This window comes from Siphateles boraxobius, unplaced genomic scaffold, assembly GCF_051911475.1.
Source record: "Siphateles boraxobius isolate OS27281-9 unplaced genomic scaffold, OSU_SipBor_1 100, whole genome shotgun sequence".
Lineage (NCBI taxonomy): Eukaryota > Metazoa > Chordata > Actinopteri > Cypriniformes > Leuciscidae > Siphateles > Siphateles boraxobius.
In genome coordinates, this window is record NW_027508701.1 from 3,991,523 (window position 1) to 4,007,500 (window position 15,978).

Here is a 15,978-nt window from a genome sequence, read left to right on the forward strand (position 1 = left end):
GACAATACTAAATGACTTCCTCTTAAGGCAACCCAGGTTAGCTCACAGTAAATTGGTAGGAGACATGGATATAAAAGAAAAATACAAATTTTATTAAAGGGGACATATCATGAAAATATGACTTTTTCAGTGTTTAAGTGTTATAATCGGGTACCCGGTGCATCTACCAACCCAGAAAATGTGAAAAATGACAAGCCAGTAACTTTGTTTTGGAAAGCCTTTCTCTGAAAGCATGTCAAAAAAGTCGATCAGATTTCGCTCCCCGTCTGACCTAGGAAGAGGATCTAATTATAATATTACCGGCCCTTAATCTGCACGCTTACACACACCAGCTGTCATTTGATTTTCGCAAAAGACAACAGTGACCAGGTCTAACGCAATGGCAGAAGTTCGAGCAAAGCATATAAACTGTTCTGTCGTTGCTGAACAGACGAGCACTGAACACTATTTGATCAAAAAAATTCACAGCTGTCTTATAAATACCTCAGGTTTACGTTTTCAAAGTTTCATGTTTTCAAATTAACTGTTAATTTATGTAAAAGTTAAACATGACGGTACATGCAAGCCGATGAGATGAATAAATGTAACTCCACAACAACTAGGCTACATAAATGTATCCACTTACCCTTCAGAAACGTCCATGTGCGTCTAAAAGCTATGTCCGTAAGGCTGCACTTGCTACTGGTTATTTCTGAGATTATAGATAACTGAGATTCGCATGTTTATTATTGTCGGAGTATCCGAAGCTCATGTAAAGGATCGGATCCTCTTCTGAACAGAGGTGGGGAGCCGATCTCTGGGAACTAAATCAGTCAGGCAGACAACACGCATACTTGGAAGTTGAGGGCTCGTCCACTCGTCCACCATGCCGCTCTGAAAAAAAGCTAACATTAGCTTCAGTATGCCATTGACAACCCAGCCAACATCACCCAACATACCTGAAAGGCGACTAAATTACGACACCAGAAGTGACGCCATTCCATCTAGCCAGCCAGTTTATATACTCTGCCGCTACCCACTGATAGGACAAAAACTCCATCTGATAACCAGCGGATGATGGTATAAACGCATCTCATTGCAAAGGGTGGCTAGCAGTCTACTGTTTTCTGAACGTGATTTTGTGATTTACAGTTTTGATTGCAGCTTTGAGAAAACTGTTAATCTCACTGTCAAGTGCTCTGCTAGCAAGAGACTCACTATGAATTTCTGTGAAACAAGTCTATAGGTTTTTTGACTGAAGTAGGGTGCCTTGTTTTCAAATATCTGCATTTTTCCAGGCTTCATTGTGTCATGGACAAGCACTTCTGAACAGATTACACACTGAGGATGGTCCACGTCGCTGACAGTACAGCAAGTGAATCCATACTTAATGAGTTATTCTTGATATTTCCCACGTTTCCTACAGTGGTCAACGGGGTCCTGTCCTTATGTTTAGGAGAGGTACACGGTTCAGGCTACTCAGACAGACTGTTCACAATATCCTCAACATTTTTAGACTTGTGAATTACAAATGCATCCATTTTTGCAGTTGCTGTTTCCATGTACAGTTGGGTGCTGCAGTGAAAACTAGCAAGCAGTCAAAAAACCCAGTCGGCTTGGTCTGTCCCCGGCTGAAACGTTGCTACGTCTTCTCAGATGAGTCATTAGCTACTGTTCGGTCACTTTTATTAGTCAGCTTAGTATGTAAAACTTGCCATTCATGACTAGTACCTAAGCAGTGCTTCTCAAACTGGGGGCTGCACAGAATTTCTGCTTTTAATTTTTTTTTTTTTATAATTGAATTAAAAATATGTAAATTAACTGTTCAATATTCAAATTAACTTACTGTGAATAGTAAATTAATGTTCTATATTATTCACTTTTGTTACGGGCTCTGTAGAGTAGCCAAAACACATTATTGTGCCTGTGAATGTTGTTTTACGTGGATATCAGTAGCCTACAACGCTTTGTTCAAAAAAGAAAAAATTGGTTAGCAACCAAATGTTACATCAACCAAATGTTACATCACGACTATGGAAACATTTCTATTCGTGCTGAATGAGAGAGGTACGTGCGAGCCCATAAACTATAATTGAGCCATATGTAGGTTTATTCTATTTTGTTATTTTACACAAATTTAACTATAACCTATTCCATGAATTAGCCTGTTTCTCTTTCCCAAATCTTCACTCACATATTAAAAGCTACAATTCGCTCTTCTGACCTTTTCCAATCAGTGTTCATTGCTTTGGAACATTGGGAGAAAACACACAGATATTAGACAAGAGACGGTCATCTCAAAGTGCCAAGCTTTTATAATTAAACTTAGCTTACTTCCAAAATGTAGTGTAATTTCTATTGCTTTCCATGTTCAAGGACTTTCCTTATTGCTTTTATTTTTAATGCACTTTAAAAGTTTTAATCACATTAAAAACGTAATTTCGGCATTGTTCAGTTCTGCATAAATATTGCCACCGTCGTTTTGTTGCACTTTTCCAAAACGAAAATTTCTGAAACACTAAGTTTCAATGCAATACCTTTTCTAATGGTCAGAACTGTTTTTGACAAATTGTTCCATTTTATGAACTATAATTTATCATAAATTGTGTAATCAAACATCAGAGAAATAAGGCTACCAACCAACAGAATTGATGTTTCAGGATTGTATAATTGAATTGCTTTAAAATTGTAAGTTTGAGGCTGTTTTGTGTCATGAATTTTCTTTAGGGGCCCAAAGTGACGCACCTTCACAAAGAGCCTTACGCTGAAAACGTTTGAGAACCACTGACCAAGACTAAACCAACTACCTTCAGAAGTTTGGATATGAATCTTCCGTCTGCATTTAAGCCCGGTAAACACCAAGTCGGGCAACGTTGGGTCGTTTTTGAACGTTACCGACGTAGTTTTTCAGTGTGTTCCGTTTTTTTGGGACGATTCAGCATGTAGACAACACATCAGAGCTAGTTCTTTGGTGTCGGTTTGGTGTGTCCCTGCCCTTACTCATAGTTCTTTATACTAGGGGCTTCATGTTTGGCATTAGCCACAATTATATGGAAGGCAATGGTCTGGTTCAGTCTTTCTGTCTCCTCACAAGACAATAATACCATTGAGCTGTTTTGATTCAGATTCTTGTTTCTAGAGCCTGGTTACTGACCGAAGTTTGCACAATAGTGGAAAACAGTATATCTGAGGCTATTTTGTAGCTTAGCAGTTATTTAATAATTATATATATTTATTTTTACAAGTTCACAAACATAAAACGTGTCATCAGATGGTTTGCTGTAGGATGATGGTTTGAGGTGTTTACATGACTTCAGTAATCTCAGTTCATTCATGCTTTTAGCAAATATGCCAGAAAAATGCATTTTTTCTTTACATAGCAATTTCTTAGTCATAGTCAGATTATTGCTGTCTATGTAAATGTAACAAAATTGAGGACTTTTGAGTTTCAGTCAGAATACAGCTGCCAATGTTCAATTGTCATATTTTCCATTCCTCATCAGAAAAAAAAGATGTGGTTTGAGGTATCATCTTCAAAATCGTATTTACATACATAATCTTGTTACTGGAGGTTTGCATCTATGGAACCATCATTAAATACATTTTCAGTGCAACATGAGAAAGTGATCATGTACTGTATATAAACATCCTACTGTAAAGTGCCTACAAGCAACACAACATTACACATTCAAGGTAAAAAAGGTGCAAACATTTCTTTAGATGTATAAAAACAATCAATTTAAAAATTAAAATACATAAAAATGTATATCATGCATTTTGTTCTTCAGGACGTTACCCTTATCAGACCTACATCTGGCAAGCTAAAATTCATATACATTTTTTTTTATTGTCATTTATTTGTTTTACTTTATTTTTACAGTGCAGAAAATAAAAGTGCTTTCTTCAGATTAGTTGAAATGTACATATTGCATGTCCCTACGAAAGAAAAAAGTATTGAAAGATAATCCGAGAGGTCAGAGGAGAGCGGACAGTTGGAACGGATATCTCCGTGTCGTAGATAGTGTACGTTTATATGTGCCGTTCAGTCTGTGTTCATGTATACTTGCATCAAAGGTCCTGCACCTGACTATATAACTGTACATTTACACAGCGATCTGCTGATCTCCAGACCAGTTTGAGCTGCCGTGGTCGAGTGGCACAAGCACAGGAGAGAATAGTCGAAACTGGACCGTCTTCAGGTTAAATTACGTTAACAAATAGTTTCTTTTTGTATTCTTAGACTTAGATTACTAAATATATATTTACATAAACTCCGGGCATTAAAGACGTAATAGATCACATTTGTATATGCACCTTGTAAATGCTTTGGAAAGGAAGCATCTGTACATAGTAGTGAAGTCAATCCCAATCCGAGAGCAACACACTTCATTTACGTCACGTCTGAACGGATTATTGGCGGAACTACTTTATGCAGGCCGAAGGAGGAAGATTCCTGCAATCAGGAGTTTCATTCGACTCTACACATTCAAAATCGATCCACACTCTGACTTCAGATCGTCCTGCTAACCACAAGCCTTCCACACATTAAAGGAGATGATTCTGGCGCTCTCGTGGTAAATAGCACAAACCTAACGAATGCATCACTGCAGCTTATTGGGAATCCCCTGAAGTTTTTAACTGAATTGATCTTTTCACATAGTTCGTCTCGTCTAGTTTGCTGCACTACTCGTCTTCCTATATTTTCCGTGGCTATGTCCTGGACACGAGGCAGTTTGTGATCCCAAATTTGTTATGACCAGTGTCAGTTTATTTGTTCTTTGTTTGGCTAGACGTTTTGTGTTTAATGTTGTATCGTTGCCTTTCTTAGATGATGTGTACACACTCGTGTTTCACGAAAATCAGTTTTGCTTTTGTGCAACCTAAAGTGAAAGTTTGTTCTGGTGTGATGCCTGTGTGTGCTTGATTGCACGGGTTCACATGTGTGTGTGTGTGTGTGTGTTTCAGTTTTGTGGCCCCTGGCCCCAGCCTCCTGCGCTCGGGGGACGGCTCGGCTCTCCGCTCCCTGATTGGTCAAGCTCAGCGCTGTCACAGTCCGAATCCTCACATAATGCGCGAGTCTGGGAACAGGATAGAGAGCATGATTAAAGTCTTTAACACATTATATGTGATGCTCGTAAGATTGACTATTCAGCGGTGGACTAAACAAACACAGCCATTGAGATAGAACTGTAAAAAGAAGGCAGAGGTTTTCAAGTCTGGTCCTGGAGGTTCACCATCCAGGGGTGCGTTTCCCGTACAACGGTGTAACTCGTTGCTTAACTACAACAGTACGAATCATTGTTGAAGAAACCAACTAGCTATTCACGACTGTTTCCCGAAACCATACTGTCACAAATTAGTCGTTCAACCACGGTGTTTAATGATGTCACGCAAGTGGTGGAGATCTAACTTCTTTTAATGAATCTGTTTGATTTCGAATTAATGCCAGATATTTTGCTATAAATTACGGACATGGCATCTGAGGATTATCTCATATTTTTCTCAGTTATTTTGCTTTATTTCTAGATTCAATCATAGGCTCGTTCTTGAGTACTAGAACACGTTCGCACATGCACACTCTTGAAAAACGTTGTTTTAAATTTCTTGACAAACTAAAAGACGTAAATGACATTTGAATGTATTCTAAATAAAAGATGTAGATTGTACTGAATGTCAGCTTGCTTATTTTGCTCAAGATAAGGATTTATTGAGTCCACATGTCATGCAAACAAGAAACTCTGCTCCTAACCACAGGTTGAGATCTGTCGTTACAAACATACAACTCTGCGATGCTGTTTGCGAATGTTCGGTTTCGGGAAACACAGACTCGTTGAACTATGCTGATAACGACGGAACTTGCGACCATAGTTGGCAAAAAATGTTTTCGGGAAACACACCCCTGATCAAACTCACCTACCAGTAGTTTTCCAGTCATCCTGAAGACCTTGATCAGGTGTGTTAAATCAGCTAAACTCTGCAGGACAGCGGACGTCCAGAGCCAGATCTGAAAAACCCTGCAATAAAGCAGCATTTGTTTTTCTCATGGCGATGTTATTAGCTGCGTCTACATGGACCCTAATTTTTGTAATTGAACTAGTAGCCCAGTTCAAATAAAAAGTCACATGTAACCACGTTAATTGGAGTGAATTGGCCCAATCCTTTTCTAACCCATTCGATAGGATATGTAAACAATTGATCGGATTGAAAAGTTAAAGTTCTGAGCATGTGCAATCATGTAGAAATGGCGAAATGACACACGGCACGAGCTGCTGTTGTTGAACATAGTCTGTCGCGTCCCCTAGTCCTTGCTTTGGATTCTCATCCACAGATGACTTGTTTTGGGCAGGTTTTTACTGCTTGATAAATATACGTAGCACAGCACAAAGCTTCATGTGCACGTCATCTCCTAATTAGAACCCAAAATAGATAAATATTTTAAAAAAGAAGCAATGGTAGGAGGATGGCTAGTATGTGTATTTATAAGCAACGGGCAACGGGTATATTGGTGCATTGTGCACATGTCAAAAGATCATACATATACTGAACAAAATTATAAACGCAACGCTTTTGTTTATGCCCCCATTTGTCATGAGCTGAACTCAAAGATCTAAGACTTTTTTTAATGTACACGGAAGGCCTACTTCTCTCAAATATTGTCTACAAATCAGTCTAAATCTATGTTAGTGAGCACTTCTCCTTTGAAGAGATAACCCATCCAGCTCACAGGTGTGGCGTATCAAGATGCTGATTCGACAGCATGATTATTGCACAGGTGTGCCTTAGGCTGGCCACAATAAAAGGCCACTCTAAAATATGAAGTTTTACTGTATTGGGGGGGTCCTCGGGGTCTGAAAACCAGTCAGTATCTGGTGTGACCACCATTTGCCTCACGCAGTGCAACACATCTCCTTCGCATAGAGTTGATCAGGTTGTTGATTGTGGCCTGTGTAATGTTGGTCCACTCCTCTTCAATGGCTGTGCGAAGTTACTGGATATAGGCAGGACCTGGAACACATTGTCGTATACAAAAGCATCCCAAACATGCTCAATGGGAGTGTCATGTGAGTATGCTGCCAATGCAAGAACTGAGATGTTTTCAGCTTCCAGGAATTGTGTACAGATCCTCCAACATGGGGCAGTGCATTATCATGCTACAACATGAGGTGATGGTCGTGGATGAATGGCATAACAATGGGCCTCTGGATCTCGTCACGGTATCTCTGTGCATTCAAAATGCCATCAATAAAATGCACCTGTGTTCGTTGTCCATAACATACGCCTGCCCATACCATAACCCCACCGCTATCATGGGCCACTCAATCCACAACGTTGACATCAGCAATCCACTCACCCACACGACGCCATACACGCTGTCTGCCATCTGCCCTGTGCAGTGAAAACCGGGATTCATCCATGAAGAGAACACCTCTCCAAAGCAACAGACGCCATCAAATGTGAGCATTTGCCCACTCAAGTCGGTTACGACGATGAACTGCAGTCAGGTCGAGACCCTGATGAGGATGACGAGCATGCAGACGAGCTTCCCTGAGATGCTTTCTGACAGTTTGTGCAGAAATTCTTTGGTTATGCAAACCGATTTTTGCAGCAGATGTCCGGGTGGCTGGTCTCAGACAAACTTGGAGGTGAAGATGCTGGATGTGGAGGTCCTGGGCTGGTGTGATTACACGTGGTCTGCGGTTGTAAGGCTGGTTGGATGTACTGCCAAATTCTCTGAAACACCATTGGAGACGGCTTATGGTAGAGAAATGAACATTCAATTCACGGGCAACAGCTCTGTTGGACATTCCTGCAGTCAGTATGCCAATTGCACGCTCCCTCAAAACTTGCGACATCTGTGGCACTGTGCTGCGTGATAAAACTGCACATTTTAGAGTGGCTTTTTATTGTGGCCAGCCTAAGGCACACCTGTGCAATAATCATGCTGTCTAATCAGCATCTTGATATGCCACACCTGTGAGGTGGATGGATTATCTTGGCAAAGGAGAAGTGTTCACTAACACAGATTTAGACAGATTTGTGAACAATATTTGAGAGAAATAGGCCTTTTGTGTACATAGAAAAAGTCTTAAATCTTTGAGTTCAGATAATGAATAATGGGGGCAAAAAGAAAAGTGTTGCGTTTATAATTTTGTTCAGTATAATAACACACATTAAACCAATCACTTTATTTAGAGTTGATCCACTGTCCTCCAGAGTTTATCTCCATCCCTGATCAAACTCACCTTCCTGAAACTTTCTAGTAATCCTGAAGATCTTGATTAGCTTGTTCAGTTGTTTAATTAAGGTAAGAGCTAAACTCTAAAGGAAAGTGGATCTCAAGGGCAAGAGTTAACCATGCTACGTTCAGATTCAATTAATCTCATTCCGATTGAAGCAAAAGGTATCCATGTAAACGTGGTTCGCATGTTATATGGTTTTACACAATACTAGTACCTCCAGGATATTTTGTTCCAGGTCAAAATTGGCTCTCTCCTGTTCGAGGGCAGCTGCCTCTCTTTCAGACAGAGTGGGGTCTGTAATATCCACAGGGATCTCAGACCCTTGGGAGATGAGGTCATCGCTGCGGTCGTCCAGACGCTCGTCAGTGTTGGTACTGACAACATCTGGTGTGCCGCTGTGGGAGTGGTCAGTAGTGTGGCCCTCCTCTCCCTCTGAAACCGAGAGGTTCTCTGAGCTGAAAGTGGATACTGATTGGCACTTGGTTATACTGGTTGGCCGTCTGTAAATTGGACATGAGAGAACATTCAAACAATTAAACAAGGATATATTAAAATAAAAATTTGGTATAACTTTATTTTGTGTTCCACTTTAGTCATTCTACTAACTATAAGTAACTTATAATGGGTTCCATGTCGGCCCTATGGGTCGTATCTGAATTAAGCCCAGTATAGGCCCTAAATTGGTTTGTCACATGTAATCAATGTTAATGACATTGAAATTCTGCAACAGAGCGATTACATCTCAAATTATTATACATGTATACAAATATGGTAGCACTATCACATCTACCACTCAAGAGTGCTATAGAAATAGTCGTCCTGATCAGTTTCATATCCTCAGCATACCAGAGGAACTAAAGGTATTTCGCATTTCGTGGAAGGACATTGTTACTGCATACACAAAGGCCTTAAAAACTAAATCAACGAGAAATAAAGCTTAAACTTTGGACGTTTCCAAACAGCACAGTGGTAATGACTTTATGAATTTATATAAGATAGATACTATTACAGAAAGAACTATAACTATGCAACCGTCTACTATAGTAACCAGTCAAACGTCATGCTATAGACCCCCTGAGGAACATTCATTCTATTCATTCTTTGCTATAAGAGAGAAAAAATTGTCTAAATTTCTTAAATCATCAAAATCAACAACATGTTAGACCCTATACCGACTAAGTTACTGAAAGTGATGCTTCCAGAAGTCATAGATCCTCTTCTTAATATTATGTATTCATCATTGTCATTTGGATACATACCAAAAACTTTTAAGCTGGCTATTATTAAACCTTTCATTAAAAAAGACAACTTGATCCTAAAGAATGTTAATTACAAACTGAGCTTGAATCTACCTTTTCTATCAAAGATACTAGAAAAGGCAGTATCCTTACAACTATGTTCCTTTTTAGAAATAAATGGTATCTGAGAGGATTTAAAGTCAGGATTTAGACCGTATCATAGTACTGAGACAGCTCTCATTAGAGTTACAAATTATTTGCTCTTATTATCCGATCGTGGTTGTATTTCTCTATTAGTGTTACTCGATCTTAGTGCTGCATTTGACACCATTGACCACAACATTCTTTTGAATAGACTCGAATTATGTTGGTATTAGTGGAATTTGCATTGGTATGGTTCAAATCATACTTATCTGACCGTTATCAGTTTGTAGCAGTAAATAAATAGATGTCATATCGATCACAACTTCCGTACTGAGTAACACAAGGCTCAGTACTAGGACCGTTGCTTTTAACCCTGTAAATGCTACCCTTGGGAGATATCATTAGGAAGCATGGCATTCGTTTTCACTGTTGATACTCAGCTCTATATTTCTTCATACCCTGACGAAACTTACCAATTCACAAAATTAACGGAATGCCTAGCTGATATAAAAGTTGGATGATTAGTAATTTCCTACTACTCAATTCTGAAAAATAGATTCTAATTATTGGACTAAAAACCTCCACACGTAATAACCTAGAATACTGTCTAACACTTGATGCTCCTTGATACCAATTTTTCATTTGAAAGCCACGTTTCTAGCATCTGTAAAACCACATTCCTCCATCATAATATATCTAAATTACGACATGTGCTCTCAATGACAAATGCGGAACAGTTAGTTCATGCGTTCATGACCTCAAGGCTAGATTATTGTAATGCTTTACAAGGTGGTTGCCCTGCACACTTAATAAACAAACTACAGCTGGTCCAAAACACAGCAGCTAAAGTTCTTACTAGAACCAGGAAGTGTGACCATATTAGCCCGGTTCAGTCAACACTGCATTGGCTACCTATTAAACATCGCATACATTTCAAAATCTTGCTAATTACTTACAAATCACTAAATAGTTTAGCTCCTCAGTACTTGAGCGAGCTCTTAACGCATTACAGTCCTTCACGTCTATTGTGATCTCAAAATTCTGGCCAGTTGATAATACCAAGAATATCAAAATCGACTGCTGGTGGTAGATCCTTTTCCTATTTAGCACCTAAACTCTGGAATAGTCTTCCTAGCATTGTTCAGTAAGCACTCTCTCTCTCTGAAACACTTTCTTCGTTTAAATCTCGACTAAAAACATATCTATTTAACCTAGCATACACATAACACATTATCACATTTCTATTCTATTTCTATTATTCAAATCCGTTAAAGGATTGTAAGGCTGCTTAAATTAGGTTAACCAGAAACCTGGAACACTTCCCATAACACCAGATGTACTTGTTACATCTTAAGAGGAATGACATCTATGCTAATATTAGTCTGTCTGTCTCATTGTTATCCCTAGGTTACCGTAGTCAGCCGTATCCGGGCCGTATCCAGATCAGAAGGTGGACCTGCACCTAGACACGACCTCTTTGCAGCCCTGAATGTCAGCAGAGACTGTGTCTATAGACAATCCCCTGTGAAGATCTCGTTGACATGGCACAGATCCTCAGCAAAGACCACAAGAAGTCTTCTGCACAGACCTATGGTCAGCTTCATCTCCATACCAGCTTGATGAATCTGATCTTCAAGCAGAGGGAACTGGATAAAATATTTTGAATGCTATGATCCACAATCTGACTTTTGACTTGTGGTGCAGCTCTAATTATAATCACAACGTGTTCGTTCGTTGGCCAGAGGAGAACTGGCCCCCCGACTGAGCCTGGATTCTCCCAAGGTTTTTTTCTCCATTTCTGTCTAATGGAGTTTAGGTTCCTTGCCAGTGTCGCCTCTGGCTTGCTTAGTTGGGGACACTTAATATTCAGCAGTATTACTGATTTGACTACACTGACACTATTGGATGAGAAATCAACTGAGCTGGACAATTAAATCACTGTTTTCTGCAGAGCTACTTTATAGCTGAATTTAAGTCATTTCATAATTGATGTACTTTACACAGTAATCGAACCTGGTCACCTGGTCATGTCGGGCCTATCTGAATTAGCTCCAGTATGGGCCCTATATGAGTTTGTCCATGGGTTCCTTGTTTGCTCTATGTGAATTAGGCCCAGTATGGGCCCTAAATGGGTTTGTGCGTGGGTTCCATGTTGGCCCTATCTGAATCCTCAAGCCCATATCGTGCCTACAGGGGCCCCACCATCATTTCTCAGGATCAGAATATCTCATTTGAGTCAGGATAGCAAGCAGCCTTTAAATATCATCAGCTTACAACATAACTAATGATCAATACCAGTTATCTTCCATCAGAGTTTCCCATCGTAGTGCAATTGCTATATTGCACTGTAGTGTCTGTACTCATATTATAAATATAACCATTTTGACATAAATCAACATACGTAACACTCAATCAGCCTATTTGCATGAGCATTTGCCAAAGCAAAAAGACATTATTTAATTATGGATTTGGAAAGGCAGCTTTACAAATAAAGCAACTTCCAACTATCATAATGCACAAGAAAATATTCCAGAAAGAATAAATAATGATGTTCTTACCGTCTTCTTGGTAACTCCACCTCACTGTCCACTTCACCCTCTTCTTCTTCAGAGGAAACACCACGTCGCTGGTGGAATTCAACACATTCAAATATTTTTCATACGATTGAATAAATATCTATTACATGTGTTTATAGGAAAATTGGCAAAACATGCTTAATGATTGAGGCCCAGAAAAGCACAGAAAAAACAAACAAATGTAAATTACATGTTTTGATTTCTTAACAATGTTTAGCATTTTTTGCTATGTTTTACTATGTTTTTTATTAGTGTGAAACTTGCATTTGTACAGTAACTTTTGACTGTTTTGTCATGTAACGTGCTTCATGTGGTAACATCTAAATTGATTGGTGTTACTCTATTAAAATTGAATATCAATTGAATTAGCTGTAACATTTTACGGCTCTAGTTATCTTGTGCAATTCTGAGATAAATGGAAAAAAAACTGGCATTACACTCTTAAAATTGTTGACCAACCCCTGAATCTAAATACTGCAGTTTTTTTCTTCACAAGAGGAAATCGAAAAAGTGACGAAAAATGGTGACCCGTCATGGGACCTAATATCTGTACCTTCCCTTGTAGATCGATTGAAATCTGAACTGAAAGTATGAACATGAAATCTTTTAATCGAATGAGTAGAGAGATGCGTACCTGTTTGCGTGTGATAGCAGCTCGATACAGTATGGCTGATGGAGTCAGATGACTTCCGCTGGATCCTCTGGGCAATCGCACGGCGCCGGTGCCCTCCTCTCTCTCCTCTGCATGGGTTCTGCCCACCGCTCCACTTCTGCCACAGCAGGGGGAATCAGGGCTGCTGGAGAACGGCAGGGAAGCGGCGTCCTCACTGGCCGTGTCACTTCTGGGTGGAGTCTCGTCCAGACCGGCGCCCACTCCAGCCCCGCTGCTGGTCTCTCTGACCAGGTCTTCAGTCGTGGCGGCACCACTGACTCCATCTTCAGCGTGGCGGGTGGAGCACAGCAGATCTGGGCTGGATGAGGACAGCTTCAGCGGGGGTGGCTCCAGCTGGCCCTCCCTCATGTCGCCCACTGAAGGCGTTTCAGCGAGGGGCGCGGCGGGCGCCGTCGTGTTGGAAAGCGGGGGCTTTCTTTCTTGGCTAGCAGGGGCAGAAGGGTGCTTAGGCCCTGACAGATCCCCACTGCTTCCTCTGCCACCCCTCCGATGACGTGTTTTCACCCTGCGGTTCCGACTAGGTGAGGTAGGTCCTCGGTTTGCACACGGCGGGACGGTCACCTGCATCACACCAGCGTCCATCTTGGGGAGAATGATCTCTGACCTCAGGAGGTCAGGTCTGGATATGGCAGTTAAAGAGGAAGTCATTAGTTACTCAATTTCTTTTTGGTGGCACTTTACACATTACAGTGTCCATGTTAAGGCAAATTCACATTGCTCTGACAGATGCCGACCAACGCAGACAGTCACCAAATTACAATACACCACTTCTCAGACATTACAGGACCCGATAAATGCAGATTCAGCATGTTCGATTGACTTTGCTTCCATAGAGGATGTGATTGGATAACTGGACTAACCAGCAGACCAATCGCACCACAGTATCTCAAATGTAGGTTTGGTGGTTCTGAAATGCCTGAGCAAAAGTCTGTCATCAGAATAAGGATCCTTATGGAATTTAATCATTGGTTTGCAAGATGACAGACACATTAATGCAGCAAACCATTTCATTTTGCTTAGGAAAATGTAGCCGGTTAAACAATAAAAACAAAGTCTTTAAGACCAAGCAAGGCATCTGACAAATCTCTGTAATAACTCTTCAATCAAAAGGAAGTAATGAAATAGTTAAATAAAAATAGCAGATACTAGAGCTGCTGACAAACATTTAAATGTTTCAATTCCCTCTTTATCAAAAAAAAAAAAAAAAAAAAAAGGTGTAAAGCAGACCAGGAAGTGTAGGCTACCTGGGTGTTTAAAAGATACAGAGCCGACAGCAAATACAGTTGTAGTCTAAATTATTCAACACCCATTGCAAGGTTTATTGGCAAAATGTACAGACTTTCAGCTGTTTGCAATGAACAAATCAAACAAAAGTAATTGAAATAGCTCAACACAACAAATATTTCAAGTGGTTTCCCCAAATTTAACTGAAAATGCAACTTTTAATGACTTCTGTGGTCTAAAAATGATTCAACCCCCTGAATAGAATCCCTCACAACAGCACAAGTCTGCAAAATAGGTGTTGTCTCACTAATCAAGGGCTTCATGAGTTGCACCAGGTGTGCTTGAGCTAGAACACATGAAATATCTGAAGTGGCTAGGTTTGTCTAGTGTCACGTTTGAGAGCATGTTAGAAATAAGTCAAGAGAATGGTCCAAAAAGTTCAGAAAAAGCCTTGAGTGACTGTAAAGGATCTGCAGCAAGACTTGGTGGCAACAGGCACTGAGGTTTCAGTTTGAACGGTAAGGTACTAAACTCATGCCAGAACGCCAAGACTCAAAAGCACAAGAAAAGTGCTCAAACTCATGTAAATAAGCCACAGGAGTTTTAAGCCACCTGCAGCGTGTGGAAGGAAACATCATGGAGAGATGGATTTATTGAAGTATCAGGAAATCCTAGGATCAAACATCAGTGAGGAAGCTGGAGCTCGTCCTTCAACAGGACAATGATCCCAATCATATCTCAAACTCCACCAAGGCTTGGTTGCAGAATAAGTGCTAGAAGATTCTACAGTGGCATCACTGTCTCCTGACTTAAGCCCCATAGTAAATCTTTGGAGGGATTTGAAGAAGGTGGTTTCAGCACACAAACCCAAGAATATTACTGAACTGGAGGCCATTGCTCATGAGGAACAAGCTCAGATTCCTCAGAAACGCTGCCAGAAGCTGCTGTCTGGTTATACATCTCGTCTGCAGCAGCTCATAACAGCAAAAGTGTTGAATAATTTTGAGATTAAATGTTGCATTTTCAGTTGAAATTGGGGAAACCACTTGGAACCTTTGTTGTGTTGAGCTATTTAAATTACTTTTGTATGATTTGTTCATTGCAAACAGCTTAAGGTCTGTACATATTTTCAATAAACCTGATTTGCAATGGGGGGGGGGGGGGGGGGGGGTAATTTCCATTACAACTTTATGTGCAAAATGCATCAGTAATGTCCTTTTTTTTCAAAAAAAAGTGTGTCTTTCGAAATTCTGTGTGTCTGTGTTTTTGGAAAAATTTTTAGATCATTTTTTAGACATTTAATCATGTACATATTCTTTGTATCTTGGAATTTCTTGACAACTTACAGTGAAGCAAACTTTTATACACATACACATTCATACAGTCACGTAGAAGACAAAGCCTTTCTACCCTACATAACATTGTGTGTAAGACAGACTATAACCCTGACCCTGACCTTGATGTCTATGTTATATGTTGTACATATGGCTGAATGTGACTCCTCTAACCTCTTGCCGTGAGACGGCAGTTTCTGAGGGACGCTTCTCTTCTTGATGAGTTTGTCCACTGTGGTCGAGGGGTGATGTTTGAACAGACCGGGATATTTCTTATCCAGACACTGTTCCCTCCTTAATGAATAACACCAAAGCATTAGCACTTATAAATAAAGATAAATGTATCTAATTTGGATGCATTTCAGTTATCTGAAAGTAACATGACATGGAATAATGGGAGTCCTTTCAGACCGGTCAAGAACCCCGGAAAAGAACAAGCATCCTAAATAGATACACACTGACCACTGCTACAGTAAATACAGTATCTTTGTTCAGTGGTTCATAGTCTTTAGATAAGTCAATCTCTTTCACTATCAGTTCACAGGATATGAGGTGTAATTACAGTATCAT

The 15,978-nt window shown here is 40.1% G+C and overlaps 1 protein-coding gene across 1 annotated transcript in view; it reads right to left on the reverse strand.

The window, feature by feature from the left end:
* Positions 1 to 3,174: 3,174 nt before the first annotated feature.
* The window catches only part of map3k12 (mitogen-activated protein kinase kinase kinase 12), a 34,166-nt gene continuing 21,362 nt past the window's right edge, over positions 3,175 to 15,978 (reverse strand). The window contains exons 10-14 of the mRNA XM_077238378.1: positions 15,583 to 15,702; positions 12,812 to 13,469; positions 12,160 to 12,227; positions 8,434 to 8,719; positions 3,175 to 5,057 (exon numbers count right to left, since the gene is read on the reverse strand). Coding sequence (XP_077094493.1) covers positions 4,941 to 5,057; positions 8,434 to 8,719; positions 12,160 to 12,227; positions 12,812 to 13,469; positions 15,583 to 15,702 — 1,249 coding nt within the window. The 3' untranslated portion in view covers positions 3,175 to 4,940. The remainder of the gene's footprint in view (positions 5,058 to 8,433; positions 8,720 to 12,159; positions 12,228 to 12,811; positions 13,470 to 15,582; positions 15,703 to 15,978) is intronic.